The sequence below is a fragment of the Corvus cornix genome, chromosome 2 (genome assembly GCF_000738735.6).
Source record: "Corvus cornix cornix isolate S_Up_H32 chromosome 2, ASM73873v5, whole genome shotgun sequence".
NCBI classification, from domain to species: domain Eukaryota; kingdom Metazoa; phylum Chordata; class Aves; order Passeriformes; family Corvidae; genus Corvus; species Corvus cornix.
In genome coordinates this window covers 111,396,789-111,419,603 of record NC_046333.1, presented here as the reverse complement: position 1 = coordinate 111,419,603, position 22,815 = coordinate 111,396,789, and the positions used below count along the sequence as shown (strand labels likewise).

The 22,815-nt window shown below is 41.2% G+C and overlaps 2 protein-coding genes across 7 annotated transcripts in view; one reads left to right on the top strand and one right to left on the bottom strand.

The window, feature by feature from the left end:
- The window catches only part of SELENOI (selenoprotein I), a 56,410-nt gene extending 42,324 nt beyond the window's left edge, over positions 1 to 14,086 (top strand). For 2 of the 3 annotated variants that reach the window (XM_039549799.1, XM_039549800.1), the window contains 4 exons: positions 4,999 to 5,047; positions 7,081 to 7,261; positions 10,162 to 10,344; positions 11,456 to 14,086. In XM_039549799.1, the coding sequence (XP_039405733.1) occupies positions 4,999 to 5,047; positions 7,081 to 7,261; positions 10,162 to 10,344; positions 11,456 to 11,521 (479 nt within the window). In that variant the 3' untranslated portion in view covers positions 11,522 to 14,086. The remainder of the gene's footprint in view (positions 1 to 4,998; positions 5,048 to 7,080; positions 7,262 to 10,161; positions 10,345 to 11,455) is intronic. The other variant, XM_039549801.1, reaches the window with a different exon arrangement.
- Positions 14,087 to 15,186: 1,100 nt separating this feature from the next.
- MAPRE2 (microtubule associated protein RP/EB family member 2) overlaps positions 15,187 to 22,815 on the bottom strand; it is a 99,416-nt gene continuing 91,787 nt past the window's right edge. For all 4 annotated transcript variants that reach the window (XM_039549803.1, XM_010401198.4, XM_039549802.1 and 1 more), the window contains one exon: positions 15,187 to 18,002. In XM_039549803.1, coding sequence (XP_039405737.1) covers positions 17,931 to 18,002 — 72 coding nt within the window. In that variant the 3' untranslated portion in view covers positions 15,187 to 17,930. The remainder of the gene's footprint in view (positions 18,003 to 22,815) is intronic.

The following is a 22,815-nucleotide window of genomic DNA, read 5'->3' as shown; positions in this document are numbered from 1 at the left end:
GTTATCTTACAGCTCAGTTCAAGATAAATGCAGTGTGCATTTCCTTAGACACTGAAAATAAGGTATAAAATCAACAAGCATGATAAATGCATATCTTTGCAACAAGCATGATAAATGCATCCCTCTACAATCTTTATACTCAAGAAATATCTTAGATGCTAAACATTCAAAACCTACATCAACTTTGTGCACGAAGACAGTGCTTATGTTTACACTGTTCCCTTAATCCCTGTAAAATCATTTCACACTGTGCATTTTGGGTGTATTTTTCACCCTGTCTTCAGACTTTACAGGCTCAATTAAGTCTGCAAATTATATATTCATTTTCTAAGGTTCACCCCCCATCCCTACCAATTTCTAAGTGGTTTTAAATTTGCCATTTTGCATACTAATAAAATATAATTTTATTGTTAGTGGACAGCTCAATACGCAATTATGTGTTTGCACAATCAATTAAAAGAGTTGTCTTCTCAAGATATGCCTGAGAAGGTCACACTGTTCCATAAAAAGCTTCTGTTCCAGTAACAAGTGCCTCTAAAATGTTCACCTTTTGATGAAGCTTGCTTCCAGGCAGTGTGCTAAACATTCAGTGTGTTAAGATATTTTCATGTGTCTAGCTGCTCTAAATGTGCAAGGAATTTGGAAAAAACCACCATGGAAAAAGTATTTAAATATTTTTCCAAGTTAATATTGAGGCCTGAATATTTTGAATCTAATTTTTCTTGTCTTCTTTCTTGTCTTTTCTTGGTGACTAAGAAAGGTAAATGATAACATCCTATTTCTTTACAGCAAACATTGATTATGATGAGTTATTAATCTAGAGATGGAAAGTCCAAGCAGTATACTGAAGAAGGCCATGTGGAGGTGTGGGCAATTGAAAAATGAGAGAAGAGAGTGATAGTATTTAGTTTGTAAGCAGAAATGCAAGTACAACTGCTTGCTGTTAGAGAGTTGGTCAACTTGTGCAATATGCCCAGGAGAAGGTCTGCACAGACCTCTTCCCTGCCTCCCAAATGGGATGAATACTCTGGGGAGTATTTTTTGTGGGGGAGCACAGCAGGGATGGTACTTTCATGAACAAATTCACACAATTTCCAGTGCAGTGTTCACCTAAAATTACATCCCTGTATCGCACTCTCTCATTTTTTACATTTTGAATTTTTAGCTATCAGGAAAGTCAGTTCTTAACAAATAAAATTTTGGTGCTTTTCTTAGGACAGTTTAAGGATGATTCATGTTAATAAGTCGGGAACTTATCAACAAAGGGGATTTATGATAACAAAGGTGTGGAGAAGATAAACAGCGAAGGTTGTCCTTCCTTTGAAGCAGTATAACTTGTTTAGTGGTTTATGTGTCTTGGGGTCACTTCTTTATTTAGTGGTGTTTACAGTCTGTGAGCTTTTGTGTTTTTAGAAATGTGGCTACCTGCATCAGGCTGCTTGCTTTGTCTGAGAGACAGCATGGGGCTGTTGGGTACTGAAGTAGCATTTTCTGGAACTGACAGTAGTGTCAGCAGTTTGTTTCTGGCTGTACCCTCTCTTTCTCTGCAAGGACCAAGTCTGTATTTTGCAAAAATGCCTGAATTAACTCAGGTACAACAGCCACAGTAACTGCAGCATGTCATGGAAACAGCCTGACCACCTGCAGGTGTTCAGTAGTGTTTAAATTTAGTTACATGAGAATTTAAAATGCCCTCACAAAATTAAAATACATTACTGTTACTCCAAATAACATGGGTGACAATGTACCATGGTATCCATCATGTGGTAGCTTTAAAAAATTATTATTAATTTACTCAGCTGTATCACACAACATCTTATTGGTTTGGAGTTGAATTTGAAAGCACCAAATGAAATCTAAATTTTTCATTAAGGCTAATGGGAATTACCTTTTGATCTCTTTTATACACGTATATATACATATATACATGTACACATGTATTTATATGCATGTCTGTGTCTGTGTGCTTTTATATATATATTTGGAAAACAAGATAATGCCTTTATTTCTTCACTTCTGATATATCTTTAATCCTGAATTTCTGAATGCATTGGGATTTGTTTGTTTGTTTGTTTATGGTTCTGTTTGGCATTTTTTAATATGGACAAAATAATTCCAGATAAAGAGCTTTGAAAATGTTTATTTCTCTGAAAAGAGTCTACATCGTGCAACACAGAGGACTGATGATAGGATTGTATCTAAATCTGAGGATTTGGGCTTGATACTTTCAGCCTAGCGTGACACAAGAATTCCCTGTGTGTATCTTTGCCACCCATCTGTGCTTTGGTATTTCTGCCTTTAATATAGGCCTGTGTTCTTACAGTTGGGTCTCGGATTTTAGATCAGCTGGAGAACGGGAAAATACTAAAGAAGAAACTAAAAAATACTGGAAGAGCAGTATACTACTTCTAAGAACACTTGAGGAGTTCTATTTTCTCTAATGTGTTAAAAACATTTAATGTGCTGAAATTGGATTTTAAAAAATATTTTAGAATAAAAATAAACCAGGTACTTTTAGGACATTAAAACAAACAAAAAAAAAAGCTCCATGATCATCACTTGGGCAGTGCCTGGGTGGCTGAGCGCCAGAGAGCCAGCAGTGGGTTTGCTTTCCAGGCTGCACCTTTTGTTCCTCAGAGCAGCAGGGAATGGCAGCAATGCGGATACAGCAGTTTAGCTCCTGGGCACAAAGGGATCCTTAATGCCAATTAAAAAGCAGACTTAATGAGTACCAAAAGCAGCCCCCAAGCCAGGCCTCCTTAGCTAAAAAAAGACGGGAAAGCAACACGTTGTAGGAAATGATGGAATTCCGAAAATCCCATAAGAAACAGGGAACACCCTTTGCTCTCCCTGCTGCCATCCTCAGCTCTCTCGCTGTGCTGAAAGCAAAGCTGTGTGAGAATACAGGGGAGTAACTGGTGGAACTGCCCCGTTTGGAAGGTGGCTTTTTGCTAGCTGGGGGGCTGTTTGTGGTCAGTGTGTTATTTCTAGCTAAAATGGCACTTCATAAAAATAACAAATTGTTGGCAACCATTGCTCTTTGAATTCTATTTCTAGTTCTAGTCTCTATTTCTGTTCCTCTCGGTTGCTTTTCTCCTAACAAATCAAACTTCAGGATTGCAGCAGGAAATTTAGATTTAACCTCAAGAGTCAGTGTTTTGTCTCATGTCTGCTCTAATGTGATACAGATGTTGGAACTGCTGTACGTAACTCAAGATTTTATTGAACTAGCGCTCCCTGGCTAATAGAAAACACAGCTAACTGGAGTGCACATTAAACACAGATCTCTCCAAAGGCACTAAGCCTGTGAATTTTAGAAATATATTGACAAAATACTTGGAATATTACTTCAATTGCACATCCTTCAGCTGTTTGATAGGGAGTTTCTGCCATGGTAAAGAAGCAGAGCTCTTTATCTTAATTGTTTTAAAAAGCAAACCCAAAAAGTAAACATGAAAAAAATGCAATACCTGAAATTATTTATGGGCTGGCTTTTCTTTTTTTTCCAATTCTTTGTTTCCTTCTCTTTAGCAGATAACCAGAAAGACTGGAGGGATAGATTATCTATTGCATCCCTTTTTACTTCTTCTCTTTTCCAACAATCCTGATCTCCACTATTCTTTCATTTTTAGTTTTCCTTCTCTTGAGTTGCCACTGTGGCCAGGGCATTCTAAACACTTGGGTATGTCCTTGATGAGGATTGAAGGGTAAACACTGACATTTCTCATGACACTTCTATGTCACATTAGCCCCAGTACAAAGTCATCTGAAATCAGCTCTTTCCTCCATTCATTCCCCCCCCCCATATTTCTAATAACGAGATTAAAGTTTTCTACTTTTCTGTATGGGCAGCACACTGTGTTTCTTAAATGAGATGTTTTAGGGCAAACTCAGAAGGTTTAGCACATCAGAGTGATTTTCTTGCTCATAATATAATAGGAATTATGTATTAATTTAGTGCACCACACCCAAGTCTCATGCCCTATAATAAAAAAGCAGTGCAGAAATGTGCTACCCAGAGCAATCTCCAAGCAGCAAATTGACCAGGGAAAAGTTCTTAATACACAGAAAGTGGTGGAAAAAATACAAACCAAAGAGCTCTACAGGGAATCATATAGATTTAAAAAGTCATATACATTTTTACCTAGTTGGGGCTGACTCATGCTGTGCCTTTCTTTGTTTAAATCTCAAAACTTCCACTTGTTGCTGAAGGTCTTCTTTGACTCTTGGGTGGACCAGCATATTTTGGATGTGGGTGTTTGAGTGGGTACAACTGGGTCTTCAGGCAGCTCTGGGGCTGCTGGCAGCTGCGTTGATAATGTCAGCAGCAGGGCAGGGAGACACAGGGTTAGCAAAGGCGAAACCCTTGTGCTCTGTGGGTTAAAGCTGAGCTCCAGAAACATCACAGCTGTGTTACAGAAGAAGTAAAAAACCCCCACTTGTTCAAATGATGGACATGTCATGAACATTAATTCATTTGAGCTATTGTATTATCAAAACAGATAGTTCTGATAAGTTTGATAAGTTGACCCTTAATATTTTGAACTATACACTTATTTCCCCAGTAGTAAGTGAATAGCCCAGCTTGAAGTTTACTGTCTTTCTATATTCCATGGGAAGGCTTTTGGAGTTAGACTTGGATTTTTCTAGATAAACAGCAGCTCATGAAAAGTAGGGCTGTCCTGGGTCCAGCAGAGAAACCTGTAGGAAAAATAATTGATCCTATCTATTAGCTACTTCAGAGTTTTTAAAAAATCTTTCTGGTCTTGTCACTCATTACACAAGAAATTCTGTATCAGCAACTATTTCTAGCAGCTAGCTTTTGTAAAAAAAAAGGACAGTTTTATTATTGCCTAAAGCCTCCAAACTAATTTCATATCCTGTAATGAGTACAGGAATACAGAGTCATTTTTAGAATAGCACACTAGGTCTGTTATCATATGAGAAAACTCTGAGGTCATTAGTGTCGAATTACATATTAATATTTTTCTCTTCCAGGCTTCAGTCTATTTCTATCATTTCCACAAACACTATACAACATTTACAGGTAAGTTAATTAACATTAAATAAGTTCTATCACCTCCCCTTTAATTCTGTATATTTAATAATTTCCTCATTTACAAATAAATGTAATGCTTGAAGTAGGCTGGCTTCTTTCATCCAGATGCTGTCCTGATACTGTAGTAAAAGGTTTTTCTGGTGAGTTTTCAGAATCTGACTGGTTTCTTTTCCATGTTTACAACTCTCTTCCTTTCACTTGGTATTCTCCTGGCTCTCTCACAGTGGTCCTGCACAGTAAACTGATAAAGGTTCTGTGGTAAAAATCACTGTATTTTATTTGCAATCAAATGTGATTTGTAACTTCTGCCTGTGCTGGGTAGAATTCTGTAGCTGACCATCCTGTACTCTGTGAAGTAGTTAATTGTCTTCCTGGTCCTTCTGTAAAACTTTCCTCTGTATGAATTCTGTAGATAATTGCCATCAGATAAAAGCTAGGCAGGTGGCAAGCTGTGATTACATCTAAGAGCTGGCTTACTGCACCTAGGAATTTTATACACAGATAGTTTATACTCCAATGGCCTATTTTTATTAATGCTGCCTGCCTTCCAGTAGTATTTGCTAGCTCATTTGACTCATCTGTCACTTCAGGTCTCTCAGGTCTTAAGTGTCCTGGAGGAGGGACTGTCACTGCCTGTCTTCAGGAATTAGTGGAAACTGACATTAACATTTAAATTTTGGAGAGACTATAAGACAATATTGCATCTCTCCTACACAGCCCTTTTTGTGTGGTGGTACTCAGGGTAGTTACTCAAAGCATGCACAGCCCCAGGTTGGGGCAGGAAGCGTGGAGAGTCAGGAGACATGGGGCAGGAAAAGCTGAGGACCTACAGAAAGGCTGGGCTCTGGGGCTGGGAACCAGCTGTGCAAGGCACTCTGGTTCAGGGACCACTGAGAGGAGGAGGGAAGCACCTTGTGCATGTCAGCCACGGGCAGTAGCAGCATTTACCCCAATGAACACTGAGGCTTTGGTTTCATTCCTTTCCTGTCAGGAGTTTTTTTATTGTTTTCCTTTTCAAGTCGTCACTTGACAGTTCCTCTCAAGCTTTCTGGTGGGTTTATCATTCCTCTGAAGAGAAGAGCACAAAAATTTTAAACTACCAGTCAGGTTTGCTTGAAGGATGCACACACAAGCTCTTAAGTGATGAGGGATTTTCCAGTCATCTCCTCTCTTCTTCATCATGATGCTTGTTCTCAGTTGTTATTTTAGGAGTAGATTATTCCTTCTGGCATTAGAAAGCTATTTCTTGGATTTTTGTCTAGCTGTTTCTATAAATACATATTTTCAAAGACTTAAAACAGGACATTTCCCAGTACATTTCAAACACAGAATTGCTCTTCTGAACTAGTGGTATGAAGGAATGGTTTAGTGGCAGTGAACTTAGAGTTACCATTTCCCTAGCTGACAGAAAATGCAGTCATTTACTACCTTTAAAAGACAGCTTAAAATATCCAAAAAACACAATGCATCATTAATTTTCTGTAGTCTGATTAGCCAAAATGCCTCCCCTTTAGGCTGTACTTGGACTAAAGTGCATAAATGCTAATGTACAGGATTGTCAAGCAGCATCACCTCTAGACTTAAACAGCAGCAGTACCTGCCAGCCATGTGCTTGACTGCTGCTGCTGAAAATGTGCAGTATTGATTGAAACAATTCTATTTCTCAGGTTAGAAGCTTCATCCCCTAAAGCCATGTATTTTGAATTCACAGCATGTCTGCATATTTGAGAGTACTGCAGCTCACTTTGTGTGAGATTAGTGGTCCATTGCCAGACAATGGTGAGCAAGTGAAGCTGATGAGGAGCTACGTGAATAACCCAGTATAATTTAACCCCAGAAATAAATGTTACTTGGGTATACTACCATTTCTTGTAAAATGTCTGGTATCTAGCACATTTGCACAGGTAGTTGTGTTGCAAGATGAATTCTTGGGCTGAGTTTAGTCTAGAGTCTGAAGTTACTGTGTAGAAATAGAATGGATAAACTTCCTTTCTCCACAAAATTATTGTATTTATTTCCAGAGCACATTTAAAGAAAACACTGAAGAATGACCCTCTGTATGAAGGACTGCTACCTCTTGTGTCACCTCTGTTGCTGTTTGTTCTTCTTACAGTCTGGGTGGTTTTATCTCCAAGCAACATATTAGCAAAACAACCCAGGCTGTTTTTATGGATGGTTGGGGTTGCTTTCTCAAATGTTATTGTAAGTATATGTGAGGTGGTGCTATTATTTAGAGATAGCTTTCTACTTTTCTGTGAATAAGAAGAAGGGAGCAGAAAATGTAGCTAAAATCAGCAGTCACACAGCTCTTCTACCTCTGTGTTACACCCTGTCTCATAAAAATACACCGCAACACGTGCCTGGACTCGGGACACTTACAGTACTGAAATACCTACTCTGCCACAGCATAACACTTCTGTGAGGGTTCTGGTTTGTTTTCTGAGGGTTTATGAAACCCTAGGGATGCCTTACTTCCAGAAATGTAACAGATACTCCCCAACACACAGGCAGAACTGGGGACTTGTCAAAGTAAAAGAAAGGTCAACACTGGCACAGATTTACTAGCAAGAGTAGAGGAGCTGTAGCTTTTCCTTGCTCTTGTGCCCATTAGTGTGGTACATGCATTCCTGTATCCTGCAGTTCAGCTGATCCTACATTTTCCCTTCACCATTTAGAATAAGGGTGTACCACTGGCAGTGTGTTTTAGGGAAGGATGTGAAGAGCTGCAGGGGCCTCGTGATGGCTCTCTGCTCACAGATCAGTTTCTCCTGTACCACATCATGGTGAACAGTTTCCCCCCTTTAATTCCCAAGAGACAACATAAACCTCTGTGCAGCTCTAGCATGGGCAGCCAGACAGTGGTGCTGAGCCCTGCAGGTAACCCAGGGCTTTCTCCTCTGGGGGAAGCCAGGAGAGCAGCCAAGCAGAAAGGTGTTCTTCCATTTAAGCTAAAATACCCTAGAGGATAGTGACTAGTGTCATCTTAGGAAAACAGTCTCCAACACCATCTAAAATACTGTCACTGAGCAGTGCTACATCCAGTTTAAAAAGTGAAAGTCTTGAAGTGCCTTGCACTATGAGAGAGATCTTCAAAAATGTGGGGTTTTAAAAGACAAAGCATAACCTCTTTAGAAATCTGAATTCAGGAATGGGAAAAAAATTGTAACTGAGATGTTTCTTAGATGTATCCCATAAATGTACATTTCTGTACATTTCTGAGGGTCACAAACAGTTCCATCTTAAGGACTTAATCTCACAAAAATGAGGTTATTTTCAGATGTGTAAGTTTTATTGTATGCATTATTCAGTACCTAATCTACCCCTTTTTTTAAGAGAATGGTGGAGATTCCAAAATGGGAAATACAACTGCATCTTAACCTACCAAGAGTGATTGTGGCAGGATGCTTGCAGAAGAAAAATAGTAAGGCAAACCAGAAATTTCTTTACAGGCTGCAGTTTATCAGACACTGAGTGCAATACGTATTCTTCAGGCTTTTTCTTTTCCCAAAACATACACTGCCGCATTGGAGGCTCGTGTGAATTAAAAATGTATGCATGTTAGCTGAAATGTTTAACATTTTAAAAGCAGGCATTAAAAATGTATGGGCGTTAGCTGGAATTTGTAACATTCTGAAGTTGCAAATCAAGGCTGCATTTCCTTTCACCTCTTCTGGTCCCTTAGACACGTTTCTTCAGCATCAGAGGAAGGCTTGTCACGGCAATACTTTTCTTCTCCGTGATAGCCTGACACACTGGGTTTCCATTACCTGTTCTGTAGAGCACAAACTGCAGACCATGTTTCTCTACCTGCCATTCCGGTTCCAGTATCTGGAACTTCTCATGCCTTTGACCATGTATTTGGTCACACAAATATATAAGAATAATAATGGTTTAAAACAATGTGAAATCCAACCTCTGGACAGGTTCAATTATGTAGCCAGAAAAATTATAGCATATAGATTGCTTTAGCAATTTCTGATACCCCTCTTTGATTCCCAAAAGACTCATAAAACCAGTGTTATTTAAAAAGTTCACAATCAATACTGAGAATGTAAGTGAAAATATTAACATTAGGTACAAAGGCTTACTTCTTCCATTATTCAAAGTTAATTATTTTTTCATGGTTTACTTTTGCATTCTTCAGCTTCCACAGCACAGGCAGTAAAGCCAGTATTTTGTTCCTATGGTCGGACTCCTACTGCTGCTGTCATAAGATTTCAGGCACTGCACAGGGAATGAGTTATTCATTCTTCTACTGTTTTCAGGATACATAAAATCTATTTTTAACCACATTTCAATTTTGAGTGAAACTTAAATCAATAAAATATTTCAGATGTGCCTAAATTTTTTTTTTTTTGGTAATGGGCATGGTGTACATGAGACACATTTCTTAAGGAGCCTAAACCAGACAAAACACTTTGGTATGCTTAATTGCTTTTAAAATATGGAATTTCAAGTGAGTTCGTCTCATTATGTTTCCAGAACTCAGTAGAATTAAGCTAATTGCCTTCAGTTAAACCATGTACCATATATTCATTTTTTCTGCCATTCTGAGTGGGATCCCTTTCTCTGGGCCCCCAGCTACATCTCCAGGGAGCCCACTGCCATGATTGAGCCAATAAATTAGGGTTTTAGTACATAAAGGAGTGCTAGAAAAGAAAAACAGGATGTGAAAATGTCATATATTGTCTTCCCTCCGTTCCATACAATGAACCAGAAGATATTTCTGCCACGCCAGCATGCTCTCCCAGTGATTCAGTGGTGGCACATTTGATTTGGGATCACAACTTCATGAGTCTCTGTGAAAACGTAAGGTGGCAAACAAATTCCTCTTTTGTGAAGATGTGCTTCCACTTACCAAGTGTGTCAAAGCACTGTCTCCAGAAAAGGGTGTATTTTCAATTGTCCTAACTTCCTCCAGGACCCAGTGAGGCAGAAAGGTGTGTACCTAGAGCAGCCTTCTCACCAGAAACAAGCCCCATTTGCACTGTAGCCACGTTTCCCCCTCACCCAAAGCAACCTGCAAAGAGGATGGAAGTACCTTTCCTTAGACCCTCGGGGCTGGCCCAGAGCTCCTGACGTGGCCCCTTTTGCTCCGACAGTGCAAGGTGATCGTGTGCCAGATGAGCAGCACCCGGCCGGAGCTGCTCCACTGGTTCCTGTTCCCGCTGGCGCTGCTGGTGTACGCGGCCATCTCCGGCCTGCTGGGCTGCATGGAAGAAGTGCTTCTCGGCGTGTTCGCCGCCCTGGTCACGGCTGCCCACGTGCACTACGGGGTCTGCGTGGTGAGCAAAGGGCTCTGAAAACAGTTTCTGGTTGGGGTGTTGTCTGGGAGTCTGAATGTTTATGTTTTGGGGTTTTTTTTTTTAATCCTGTGTGTTGTTTTATTTAGTCTAAAGATAAACAAAAATAAGCCAGTTTATTGCAGGCAATGCCTTTTGCATGTGCAGCAAGTTCAGTGACTTGAGTTATTGCAATGTAGCCAACTGGTTATGGCTTTAAACCCATCAGAATCAGAATATTTATGGACTGGTTTTACATAGCAGTCAAGCCATGTAGCATAAATGCTCCTACCACTCTTTTTTTTTTTTTTTGCCTTTTTCTTCCTAAGGTCACTTGACTGAAAAAATAGGAAGGTAAAATGCAAAGTGACATAAATAGAAAGAATAAAATAAGGTCAACTTTGCTTTGAATCTGCAGGCAAAATAGCTGTCCCAATTTTTTCTTGGCCCTCTGCTAGCATCTCTCAAGCTGGAGACATGAATAGCTTTCCAGTTCATTCACTCTTACCAGCACATTTTTGTGTCTGCTAGATCTCAGTCTTGTCATTGTCATCTGAACTACTGCTTAAGTTTTACTTTGTTGATGCCCACTTTTTAAAATTGTCAAATGATGCTTTAGCAACTGTTTTAATGTGTTAGCTTTTAGATAAAATGCCTTGCATGGCAAAGATCTCATTTCAGAGGGAGCTGGTCAGCATTCTTTTATTTAAGCCACATCAATGGCATGTAAGGATTTTTCTTTGAAAGCAGCCTTTGGTCAGCAGACATTGGTGTCATAGTAGAATCTACCCCAGCATCAATATGGGCCTGTTGGTGGGGGTCAGAATGGAAATACCTGGTCAAAATTCACTATTGACTGAGGGGCCCAGCTCCATCACAGCTGATGTCACCTGGGAATCTGGTCTGTAGCTGTTTAGCTTCCCAGCAGTGTGTTGCAAGAGGAATGTAAGGAAAACAGCTCTCTTGTTTGAATACTTACAGGTCCCTGTGTACTCACAGATCCCCAAGTATGTGAGGACAGTGGTTGGGTCCTCCCTCCTCTTACTGGGAGAGGAGGCAGTGAATTGTGAAGCACATATAAAATAGGTTGCTAATCTCTGCGATTTCTCTTCAGGGTAGGCAGCTGAGTGAGCACTTGAACATTTACATCTTTTCCCTGAAGAAACGCGTCCAAGAGTGAACACCTGCACTACCATCAGGCTGTAACTCATAACATGGAGATTTGCAGATCTTCTGATGTGATAAATAGTTGGAATGAATCTGATTAAAATAACCAAAGAATAGAATAGTACAGCTATCTGAACCACTGCGACAATGAGCTATGCAGCAAGATGCTTCATCTCAGAGGCAGATGCCTGTCCAGCAGAGTTTACGAGGTTGTTCTGTTTGGTGATATTTATTCTTTTTACCAGCTGTGTTACTCGCCTCTCTTTTGTCTTCCTCCTCCTTACCACTGTGTCCAAAGTCCTGGGTAAGTCCATGCCGGGTTACATGAGATCCTTGGTGGTTTATAACCAGCACTGGTTTTTCCCAGCCTAGTCACCAGTGGGACCCCAGCACTGCAAACCCTCCCTGTACGTCCTTCCCACTCAGACATCTGTGCCTGCTTCATTTGCCATATTTATTTTCTCACAACTCATTTCTTCCACACAACCTCCTGAAAGGCTTATGCACATTGAGTCTTTTCCCCACCCCATATGAATGTGTGAAGACAAGAGAATGAGCTCAGAAAGCTATGGGTGCAGTAAAGCGTTTTTGAAATGTACAGTTTTTTCCCCATTCTCAGCATTAAGATGAGTCTCAGCTGACCTGTCAGAAATGCAGGCTCTATACAGCAGCAGCTGGCCCTTCTATTTATTTTCTAGGCAGTAACAAGCATATTGTTTATATTTCAGTAGCAACAAACAATATAGCCTACAAAGGTAAACAGCTGAAAATAAATTTGGCCAGCAAACCTTTGAAGATTCGCATATTTCTCTGCAAAACTAGTTTCAGTCCGACATCATCTACCACTGTGAAATGCTAAACAAGTCATTATTTGCCTGTGTGCTTGAAGCAAATTTTTGTGGTTTTAGAAAATGTCACAGGAAAAAGAAACAAGAAAAATTTTTTTTTAAACATTGCATGTTTGCATGCAGATGCAAACTTCTCCCTTCATCTATAATACACGTAGGTTTTCTGTGTGCCTTGGACGAGAGAGTAAGAATTTGAGTTTCATCTCTTTTCATATGCTGCCCTAGCCAGAGGGCCTTTGTGGCCTCAAAGCACTAATTAAACAATCTGTCCACTTCCCCAAGGTAAGCACAGAGAGATGTGACTGACAGCCTGGCATGTTTATTAACTACTTAACCATCTTGCTTGCCAGAAGCCAGGTGGAAGTGCAGTTTTTGAGCTGCTGAGCTGAGCCTGAAGTTCCTCTTTTTCAGTTCTTGGACCATTTCTCTGGGTTTAGCACTAGCCTGATCATTTTTCCCCCCCAGTCAACTTACCCTGACATCAGTAGCTTCTATTAATATTTCCAGCTGAGCACTGGCAAGTTGTATGAACAGCTTCAGCATAAGCTGGTACTGCCTGTTACAGCAGTTGCTCTACCACAACAGCAGCAGGGCTGATTTCCCCAGGCAGCCCTAAGCACAGACACCAGGGGACAAACCTGCATATCAGCTTCCCCTTTTCACAAAGCAGAAATACCACTCTGACTCAGAAAGTTCCTTCAGGTTTGAAAGCATCCATGTTCCACCTACCAAACGAGCACATTGAGGGTCCCACCCCCAAATGAACATCAGATGAGTCACAGTTCAAGCAGCTTCAGGTCTGAGTTAGGCAGAGGGGTCAGGTCATCCTGTAATGCTGGGTCAGAGGTTTTGCCAAGAGCCCAGCAGGGAAGGGAGGATGCCCTTGGGCACCACTGCGGTCCAGCTACAAGAGGCATCTGCCAACCTTCCTCCCCACTGGTGTGGCAGCCATGCCCTTGCCCTGTGTGATGCCCAGAGAGCATGGGGTCTCCACAGAGGCACTCCCTAACTGCCCAAGGACTCCCCTGGAGTAAGTCTGAAGGCTCTTTATTTGATGAGGTTTGCCAAAAAAGGCAGTTCTGACTGTGTTTGAAGGGGAGCGACGAGTTTGGTGTTGTTGCATGGACCCAGCAATGTTTGTTGAAGTTAAATACTACATCCAATACCTGATACACTGCCACAACAGTCTCACCTGCTTTATTAAAGGCAGTTTGTATTTCACCTGTCCCTCACAAGTATCGAGGAAATTCTGGTGAGGAAAGAATTAGGATACAATAAACAAAAATAACTCCAAACTGAATGTGGTTGTACTGGAGCAACTCTGTGAACAGGCTTCCTTTTTCCATCTGTCTTGCACTTATTTAGGAAACAGCTGGAAATAAGGGTCACAGAAGCAGTGCAATTTGATGCACTGGAATGGAGTATTTTGAAATATTCATTAAATGGAATTAGAAAATTTGAACTACCACAACCTGCCTGCACTTGTACCTTTCTAACAAGAAATCAAGTATCACTTTCAGAGGACATTCGGCTCTGGCCAGCTTTTTCACCTTCTATATGAAAACATGGCGAGTAACTTTCTTTTTCCTTTTCAAAGCAATTTGTCACTAAAGTCTGTATAAAGACAAGTATAAAAAGAGATCATGTACTGCACAGTGTATATACTGAATTATTAGCCATCGTGGATGGCAACTGGTTCCATGATTAGGAATAAAAATGCTTTGTTCATATGGCTGTATGGTCACAGATTTATTTTGCAAAGTCACGTATGTAGGTGACCTAACAGTCTAACAACAGATTTTTGTGGTCACAACATTATGGCAGAAAGTTTTCAACTATCTGAACTGGAAAATATGTAAATTTTATTTATGCTTTAGAGCATTTGCACTAACCCAAGGACATGCCGTCCTCCTGGTCTTACTAAAAGCAACTAAACAAGAGCTGCTCTCCCAGGTTTGAACGCGTGGGTTGGAAAATAGGCTCCTCTGGTCCCTGCTTCATTCTCCCCTCCTCTGTCAGAGGCCCAGGGATACCTGGAGCAGCAGGGCACAAGCTGGTGGCTCACAACAGGGTCACTTCAACACAGAAGAAAAGGATCCTGGCCCAAGGCTCAGAGCTCCTGGGCTTGAGCAGCAGCTACCGAGGCAACATTGCTCCTGCTACAAAAGAACAGAGCTGTGAGAACTACAATGAATCTTCCCCCTTTTCTTCCAACAAAACCTAATGCTTTAATCTAAAATGTAGGTGGCTGCATTGAATGCACTGCATTGAAGATTCATCCCTGAATACTTGGCCACTGCAAGGAAGCCCACTGGGAGCTTCAGTACCTTTCTACAGTGCTCTCTTTGCCTCCTGGCTGCTGCCAGTTTTGCTTCTGACTGATACCCATGGGAGTCAGCACTCCAAAATCTGAAAGTATTTACCATGAACAAAAATGTGCTGTTTACATGCACATACATACATGCATTTTCTGTTTTGATTTATAGAAGGGGATACAGTTGCTGAGCTCCTGGGGAAAGAGATGCTATCCACACACACAGGATAAATGAACTACTGGGTTTTTAAAGCAGCTGCCTTTTTCCTCCCATATGCAGCCCCTGATGAATTAAAAAAATGTATTTAATCCAGAAAAATTATTATTTTAGAATGTTCTGAATAGTCTCTAGAGCTAGACAGATTTTAACATATATTTTTTTATTAAATATGTAAAAAGATAAACGCAAGTCAAGTTATTCACATATTCAGACAAAAATCTACTCTATCATGCGACAATTTGTGGATAATGTAAAATGACTGATACATCTGAATAAGACTTTTGTATCTATTATGCCATTACTTATCTATTTATAATTAACAATACATATGTTTACATTCCTTTCAGTTTACATTTAATATATAACCAAAGCTTTATGGTGTGCTATTTAGTAAAGGTAATTACAAATGCATATTAAAACCATAACAGAAGAATGGGTTACTCACAGGGGGTGGGGGGGAAGGACAACTCTTTCCCCTTTCAGAACACTGCTCTCCCCTCAGCACAGCCACATTTCTGGTGCCCCCAAAGTATTTCACTGCCCTGGCTCCTTACATCAGTCACTCCCCCCTTGGTACAAGCAGTGAGAGGGCTATGGTCCTCAGATCAGAAACAGGATACAAGGAATTTTCAGGAAACGAAGTTCAGCTATTCTTTTAATTTTTTTTTTCTATGTGCTTCAAAAGAGAGAAAAGGAGAGAGGCACAAGAGCCTGGCTATGAACCATCTGGGGAGCTCAGCAACCCCAACCATTTGCACCTTCAGAAAATGTTTTCCCTTGAAGTGCTCTCCATGCATCTGCTCTGTTATTGGCAGAAGGATGAACTCTGGTAAGCAGAGATGTGCTGATGAAATTAAGTTTATATATAGCCTGATCCCAAACTCCTTGCCCCATTCAGAGATCCCATAAAGGTTAAAGGACATTCTGGAGTCTGGAAAAAAAATTAGTAACTGCTCTTCAACAATATTATGAAGAACTACTGTTTATTACAATGACAATTGTAATAAGTACATATGTTCTAATAAACACAAATACAACAAAAATGACAATTCCCCCATTTGTGGTGATTCTTGGAAATACTTATTTTGGAATAAACACAATTTTGTAAACCAGACCTTATTTGTAACCAATTGAACTGGGAGAGGAAAGCGCTGGTCTGCAGGTTGCAGTACTTTGATTTCATCACTGGGTAGGATGTGAGGTCAATACTGGATGCAGAGCTGGGAAAACCAGCCTGCAGGGTCCAGAAACTCTTCTGCTGTGCAGGGGAAGGATCAAGGAACTGGAAATACCTGTTCTGGTGCTCAACAGTATTTTATATATTGTTGGTGGTGCAACACAACAGCAGGGTTCTCACATTTAACTAAGAGCCACTTAGCTGCAGAAGATTGATTAGGAATGGAAAACTGCATGTGCATGTGTGTGTGCGTGCCCAGGGGCTGATTCACTGGGAACCTTTCTATGCAAGCATAAGCTGGGGACTTAATGCTTTAGGAGCCTATGAACACCTAAAATGATTTAGCTGTTCAATAGGCTGTGGAGTTTTTCAGTGAATGCCAATTGCGATGGGACTTCCACGTACCTGCTAAATCAGCACAGCAAACCAGAATTCAGAAAATGAAGTCACAGACCAGGAAACCAGGCATTAAATAACCAGAGACTACAGTGCACAGGGGTATGAGAGGAACAAGGAATGCTTTTTATACTTCAAGATACCTCTGTTTATAAAATACCATCATTTAGAACAGGGCCATGGGACCACACTGGAAGGGAACACTCCCACTGCAGACATCTCCAGTGCACACATGGTTCTGCACCACACTGGCCTCGAAGGCGGAAGGACAGCCAAGTGCAGAACCAGCTCTGTGCCCCTCAGTCAGATGGTCCCCTTCTGATGTGTGCTCTGTCTCCAGGAGGACTCCTCACTGCCTCTCCATGCTTTGGAAGCAGCCTTAAACCTGTGAAATGTTCACCATCCACTTATAGGGGAGTTCAGGGTGGGGTTCGGGGCCCATGCTGTTGCTGTTTTCCCCCATACTTTGCACTACTGACAAAATTTCTGTCTTCTATACTTGTATGGCTGGGGCAGTGGAAGGGGGAAGGAAAGCAAAAAGAAATGGCTGGCCTACTTTCTCCTTTTCTGAGGGGCGGAAAGCCAAGGAGGATGGGACCGTGTCCTGCAGCTACACTTGTGTCAAGGAGATTTCTCTCCTCCCTCAGTACTGAGCTTTGTGGAGGTAGAGCTGCAGCTGGAGGCTGGGACTGGATTCCTCAGGAAAGAAGAAAAGCTGGGAAATGTCTATTGACTAGTTAGGAAACTGGGTGGGTTTTCAAAAAGCTTATGTGGATGTCTGTTCCTCCAGAAATAAGCCAAAAAACATACCATGCAGCTTTCTAACAAGCTTCCTAACACAGGGGTTTAAATCTCCCAGTGAAACAGATGCTCTGCCTTTCATCTGTGAAGGCAGGAAAGGAATAAATGTGAGCAACACAAGCGTTTTCCTCCACAACACAACCTCATCGTTATGGCTTGAGTATGACATCCACTGTATCCCTTTATTCCAATTGTTCGGCCAAATTGATGCCCCACGGCAGATGTACTAGAAAACGCAAAAGCACCACAAAGTGAGAGACACAGCTAGTGGTACAGAACTCCTTGCCACACAAAATGCCAATATAAATATGTTAGAAACAAGTTACAAGTGTATCATACTTAAGACGAAAAAGAAAAAAAAATAAATATATATATTTTTAAAGAGCAGAACAAATCTCAAGCAGCCAAGTGGTGAAGTTGCAGTGATGTACAGTAGGTGATGTAGCCCTACAACCTCTTGGGAAGATACACTGAAAGAAGACGTCTGCAAATGCATCTTGGCAAAGTATTGGTACAGAATGCAGTGGTTGGCTGGCACTCACTATGGTACATAAATGTTAATGGCAGACTGGGAGTGAACTGATTTCAAGTTTGAGGCCGCACATGTTCCATTCTCCAGAAGAAAGTTCTCACACAAAACGAAAATTGTCAGAGATGCTGCATGAGTCAGTACTCATCCTGCTGCTGGGGCTGTTCATGGACTTGCTCTTCACCTTCATGCTCATCTGTGTGGCTCTCCTGCAGGGAGAAAAAGATGCCAAAATGCTCTTCAGCAGAAATCATTCCTGATGTAATCTTGCCCCACTGTAGCATAAAACTTAACAATTTCCATGCACGGAAGTACAAAATGAGCTGTTACCTGAGAAAAGCAGCATCTCATAATATTACATTAAAATGTACTTACTTTACTTCTAATTGAGGCATATGCAGTACTGATATTTCCCTAGAAAAAATGTCAGCTCTAAACATCACTGTCATCTGTTCCAGTGAGCAAACATTTTGAATAGTTAGATGGTGATACGCCAACAGTTAGATACTGTATCATAGCATCCTGATGTCCTCCCATTTTCAGCTTGTCCAAGGTTTTCTGAACCTGTCTGCTGTAGTTTTCACACAATCTTCTCTCAAGGTTTAGATGACTAAATGGACAAGACACTTTTACTATCACCTGCTTTAAAAATTCAACACAGCCTCCTTTTTGAGGTCAGGCATGTTACTTTCCCAAAATAATACTCCCATGCTAACTCCCACAGACTTGCAAGCACATTTTCTTGGGGAGGGTGGGGGGAAGAGCCCCGTATTCACTGACTTCTAGAGCTACTGTAAAAAGCACTAATTACTAAGTAATCACTTCCCACTGTTTTTATGCACAGTATTATCCAAAGCTGTCTCTCTGAATATACATTCCCACTGGGAGATGAGATGAATCCCTGACACAAGGAAAGGCTGGATCCTCGCTGCAGGTGACACCAGTTCCAAACAACTTTCAAATTAGAGGCAACAGGCCTAGTATCCTGAGTTGACCTGAATGTTATCTGAGCTCAAAAAGTCTGGCTGACTTTTAGAGCATCCCTTCTGGACTGCCATTAAGCACAGCTGCATTTGCAGCTTTCCATCTTTCCACAGCACGGTTCACTGAAGAGATCGCTCTCGTGTACACTCTGCTCTGCATTAGTACCGCTCTGCCGTAGGCAGCTCCAAAAGAAAACACTTTTCCAAGACACTCAGCTGCCATTCAAAACCCAGCATCCCCAGTGGGGTACCTCTGCAGAACTTGCCTGGCTCCCTAACTTTTGTTAGAAGCAAGCAGCTTGAACAACAAACTTTAACAAATCGATACTGCTAAGTTTTCAAGTTTGAGGCAAAAATCAAAAGAAAAGGAAGGCCGTAATTTTAGTTCTCCCACGATAGTCCAGAGCAGCTTGTGAAATAAGCAAATTGCCTTCTGGCAGTAAAATATTCATCTAAAGGGCAAAAGCAGAATAAGGTTCCTAACATTTGCTGATACAATGGAAAGAGCCATCCATTTACCACGTATAGAAACAGCCCAATTTCAATTGAAAACAAGCTTTCTATCACACTCGGGTGCCATTTTCAGGTAGAAGCCACACATCAGTCAGGGCAGCTGAAGTTGAGCATGTTTTGGCCCCCTGGGGGAAATGATGCCTTTATTACATACAGTAGGTACATCACATCAAAACAGCTTTGTGAGCAGTACCTAAAAACTGCAGCTCCTGTGATGGGCTGCAAGGGTGCAGGACGTGCAGAGAACAGGAGGTTCACAGAGAGGAGCTGACAGCTGTGAGAACGTGACCCTGCCTCATGGGGTGAGAAAACTGACACTTCTTTAGCCACAGTGAGCGATGCTGCCTTAACCCCATCTGTCCTGACCCTCCTTATGTGCTGAGGTGACCTGCTCTGGAATACACATGTTCCACAGGCCCTGTGCATGATGACTTTATGGGATGCACTATTAGAAAGCCCACCTGTGCATGGGTCGTTTACGTGCTCTGCTCTCATTCGTACAACAGGAAAAGCCTCTAAGCACAGGGAGTGGAATCTACTCCACAGCTCTGAAGAGAAGTGGTGGCCCCTATTTTGCCCGGTTTATCTTTGATGGAAATAGTGAATCTTATAATGTAACTACCTCAGAAGTTGTTCTGAGACTTGAGACACATTTCTGAGTATGTACAGCTTGTATAAATCCATGAAATGGGAACCATAAGAGTCCAATTACTTTGGGACTGTAGAATCTCATTGAACAGCATCCCCTAATAAGGAAAGTAGTGGAAGATCTATTTAGAGCATTTATTTCTGGCTTGAGCCACATGACCACGGTCATCCCTGTCTCCCACGTTGAGAGGTGCTCTCTTTTGGCCCTTAGATCCATATGCCTCAAACTATTCAGGTGTGTCTGTAGACTGAAAGAGTTAGACTACAAAAACCTGGTGTCAGGGACGGTGGGGGCCTTTTTCAAAAGTAGCAGCAGATATAGAAGCTGCTAGAGCAGAAAGTTACCAAACCAGCTGCATTTTGAGCAATTGCTCTGGGAAATTGAGTAGAGCAACTGAGATACCACACATGAACAGTGCTCCCAACTTCTACATGAACTGAACCACAACAGCCTGTGAACAAAAGCAAAAGCTTTCCTACATTTCTGCTTTAAGCCAAGACCTAAACAGCCCTGGGCTTCATAACCAGACACAGAGCCTCTTCTTGTCCATCAGTCTGAAGCTCTTTTAATGTAATACCACATGAACAAGTGTTTTACACACTGAGAGCTTGAAAAGTACGGGCCACATCTCTCCATCACGCAAATGTAGCCTTTTGAGCACTGTTCTCTGGCAACTTTGATGTTCTTGATGGAGAAGAAGGATTACAAATGACCCATTCATAATTAAAAATTACAAAGGATTACAGGCTCGTCAGCCACTTGTTAAATGACAGTAGAAGATCCCTCTTGCTTAAGCAGAGACATAATGATGAGGTTTAAGCAGTACCATAAGAGGGAAAAGAAAAGGGAGGCTCTAAAGAGAAGGAACCCAACTGGATTGATATTTGTGCTGCTCAAACTCACCAAAATCAAGCAAAAAACCCCAAAAAAGTGTTCAGTCTTAAAAAATTAGTTCTTTTTGAATTAAGCAAAACAGAAGCTTAGGAAGTGACATGATTGAAACTACACTATAAACTGGAATTCTGAGAAAAATAATTACCCCACTCCCCACCCCAAGACATGAACCTGATAAAAATCTCTTCAATGCAATATTACAATAACTAAACAGCTGGGGAATGATCAGGGACTAAACTCTATACTTGCATTCTGAATCATTCTACACACAATTCACCTAACAGCCTCGTGGGCTGACTGGGAAAGCCAAACTGCTGTTACCAAGGGATTAACCTGCAAAATACTGCAAGATAAAGAATTTAACTTGGGACAAATTCATTACAGAGAGAGAGAAAAAAAACCCCAGATCTGAAGGGCAAATAAGGGCAATAAGAGAGTAAAGTCCAAAACCAAGCAGTAGCCAGGATCTAAATCAGCACTAAGCTACAGTCTTTGGTTTAGTGCTGATGCATTTGGATCTTTCCTCAGCAGTCACAGTCCATCTGTTAAGCTGAGGAGATCAAGTCTCCCACCAAAAGGTACAAAAAAATTGTGTGGAATGGCCTCTGTATTCCTCTCTGGAGGAGCAGTGCTCTCCTGCTGCAGTGACACGCCCAGTCTCCAACAGCAGCCACATTTTAGATGAAAGCACAGTGGTATGTAGCTCACATGCAGGCATGGATGATGATTTCAACAGAGAAAGGCTTGGAGGGAAGAAGTAGATAAAACACTGGGAAATGGACTGAAGTAGAACATTTTGTAATGTTCTGCCAGCAAGGAAAACTGCAGAAGGAAAAGCAACAAATGCATTCCTTGGTGCGGAATCACTCTGCTATTTAAGCCAACAGACAGACAGATGTGGTAGGGGTATGGGGAGAAGAGGGATTTTTCTGGCTTTGCTTTATAAATAAATCACTGCTCTTGAATCCAGAAGACATTTTCTCTGACCGCTATATATATGTAACACTTTTACCCTGTTATCACATGCCTGGCAAATTTGTCTCATTGTTTATTCCTGTGAAAATAATGGTTTCTTCCTCCTTTTCCTCTCTAGCATTTACCCTGCACTGCTGAACAAATCCTCTTTCCCTCGTCAGTTCTCATCTGAGCAGTGGCACCTGTCAGCTTCAAACTTGTGGTCCTCTTGCACCTAACTTTCAAACATTTATGCCCTACATTAGCCTCTTTTAGAAAAAGTATGTTGAGTTAGTCGTTCCCTCAGCACTATGTTTGATATGAAACTAAGTCAGCTGACTACTGCTGCAACAGCTTTCTGGGAGCAGATATGGTACCACTGTGCTGCCAAGGGATTAAGTTGATGCTTGTACACTCTGGAGCCAAAGCCTTCGTCTGCTGGAGACTGAAGGGTCAATTGTCAGTACAATCCATACAGGGATTTAGCTAACATGAATGGGAGTAGTTCAGCTAAATCTCCACTGAATCATTATCCCTGAATGTCTCTGAGGAATTTAACCAGCACCCTTTGCAGCTTCTTGCTTTGTTCAGTGTCTACAACATTAAGTCTAAGATGCAATGAGATTCTTGCTTAATCTTGCAGACAATACACTTCTGAAATTTTGCTAATAGAGGATTATTTGGTTTGCACAAGGAAGAATTTTGCCTATAGCAACAGGATAAAAAATGCTAAAGAGCATTATCTTTGGAGCTATAATCATGTATTTGGCAACCTGCAGCATACATACTCCAACACTGCCACATGGGCCAGAGAAGGTTCACAGCTGTAGACAGTGAACTGCACCTCTGCCAGAATTCCTGTGATTTTCAACACGTTAAAGGACATGAATAAAAGACTTCATGCACATTGGGGGAAGATGAAAAAAACAAAACTAAGGCTCAGAACCATATGAAATCAATTTAAAATTGTGACACAGACCCTCCCCTTTCAGATATAGCTCAGCAAACCCAGAATGCAAAACTCCACTG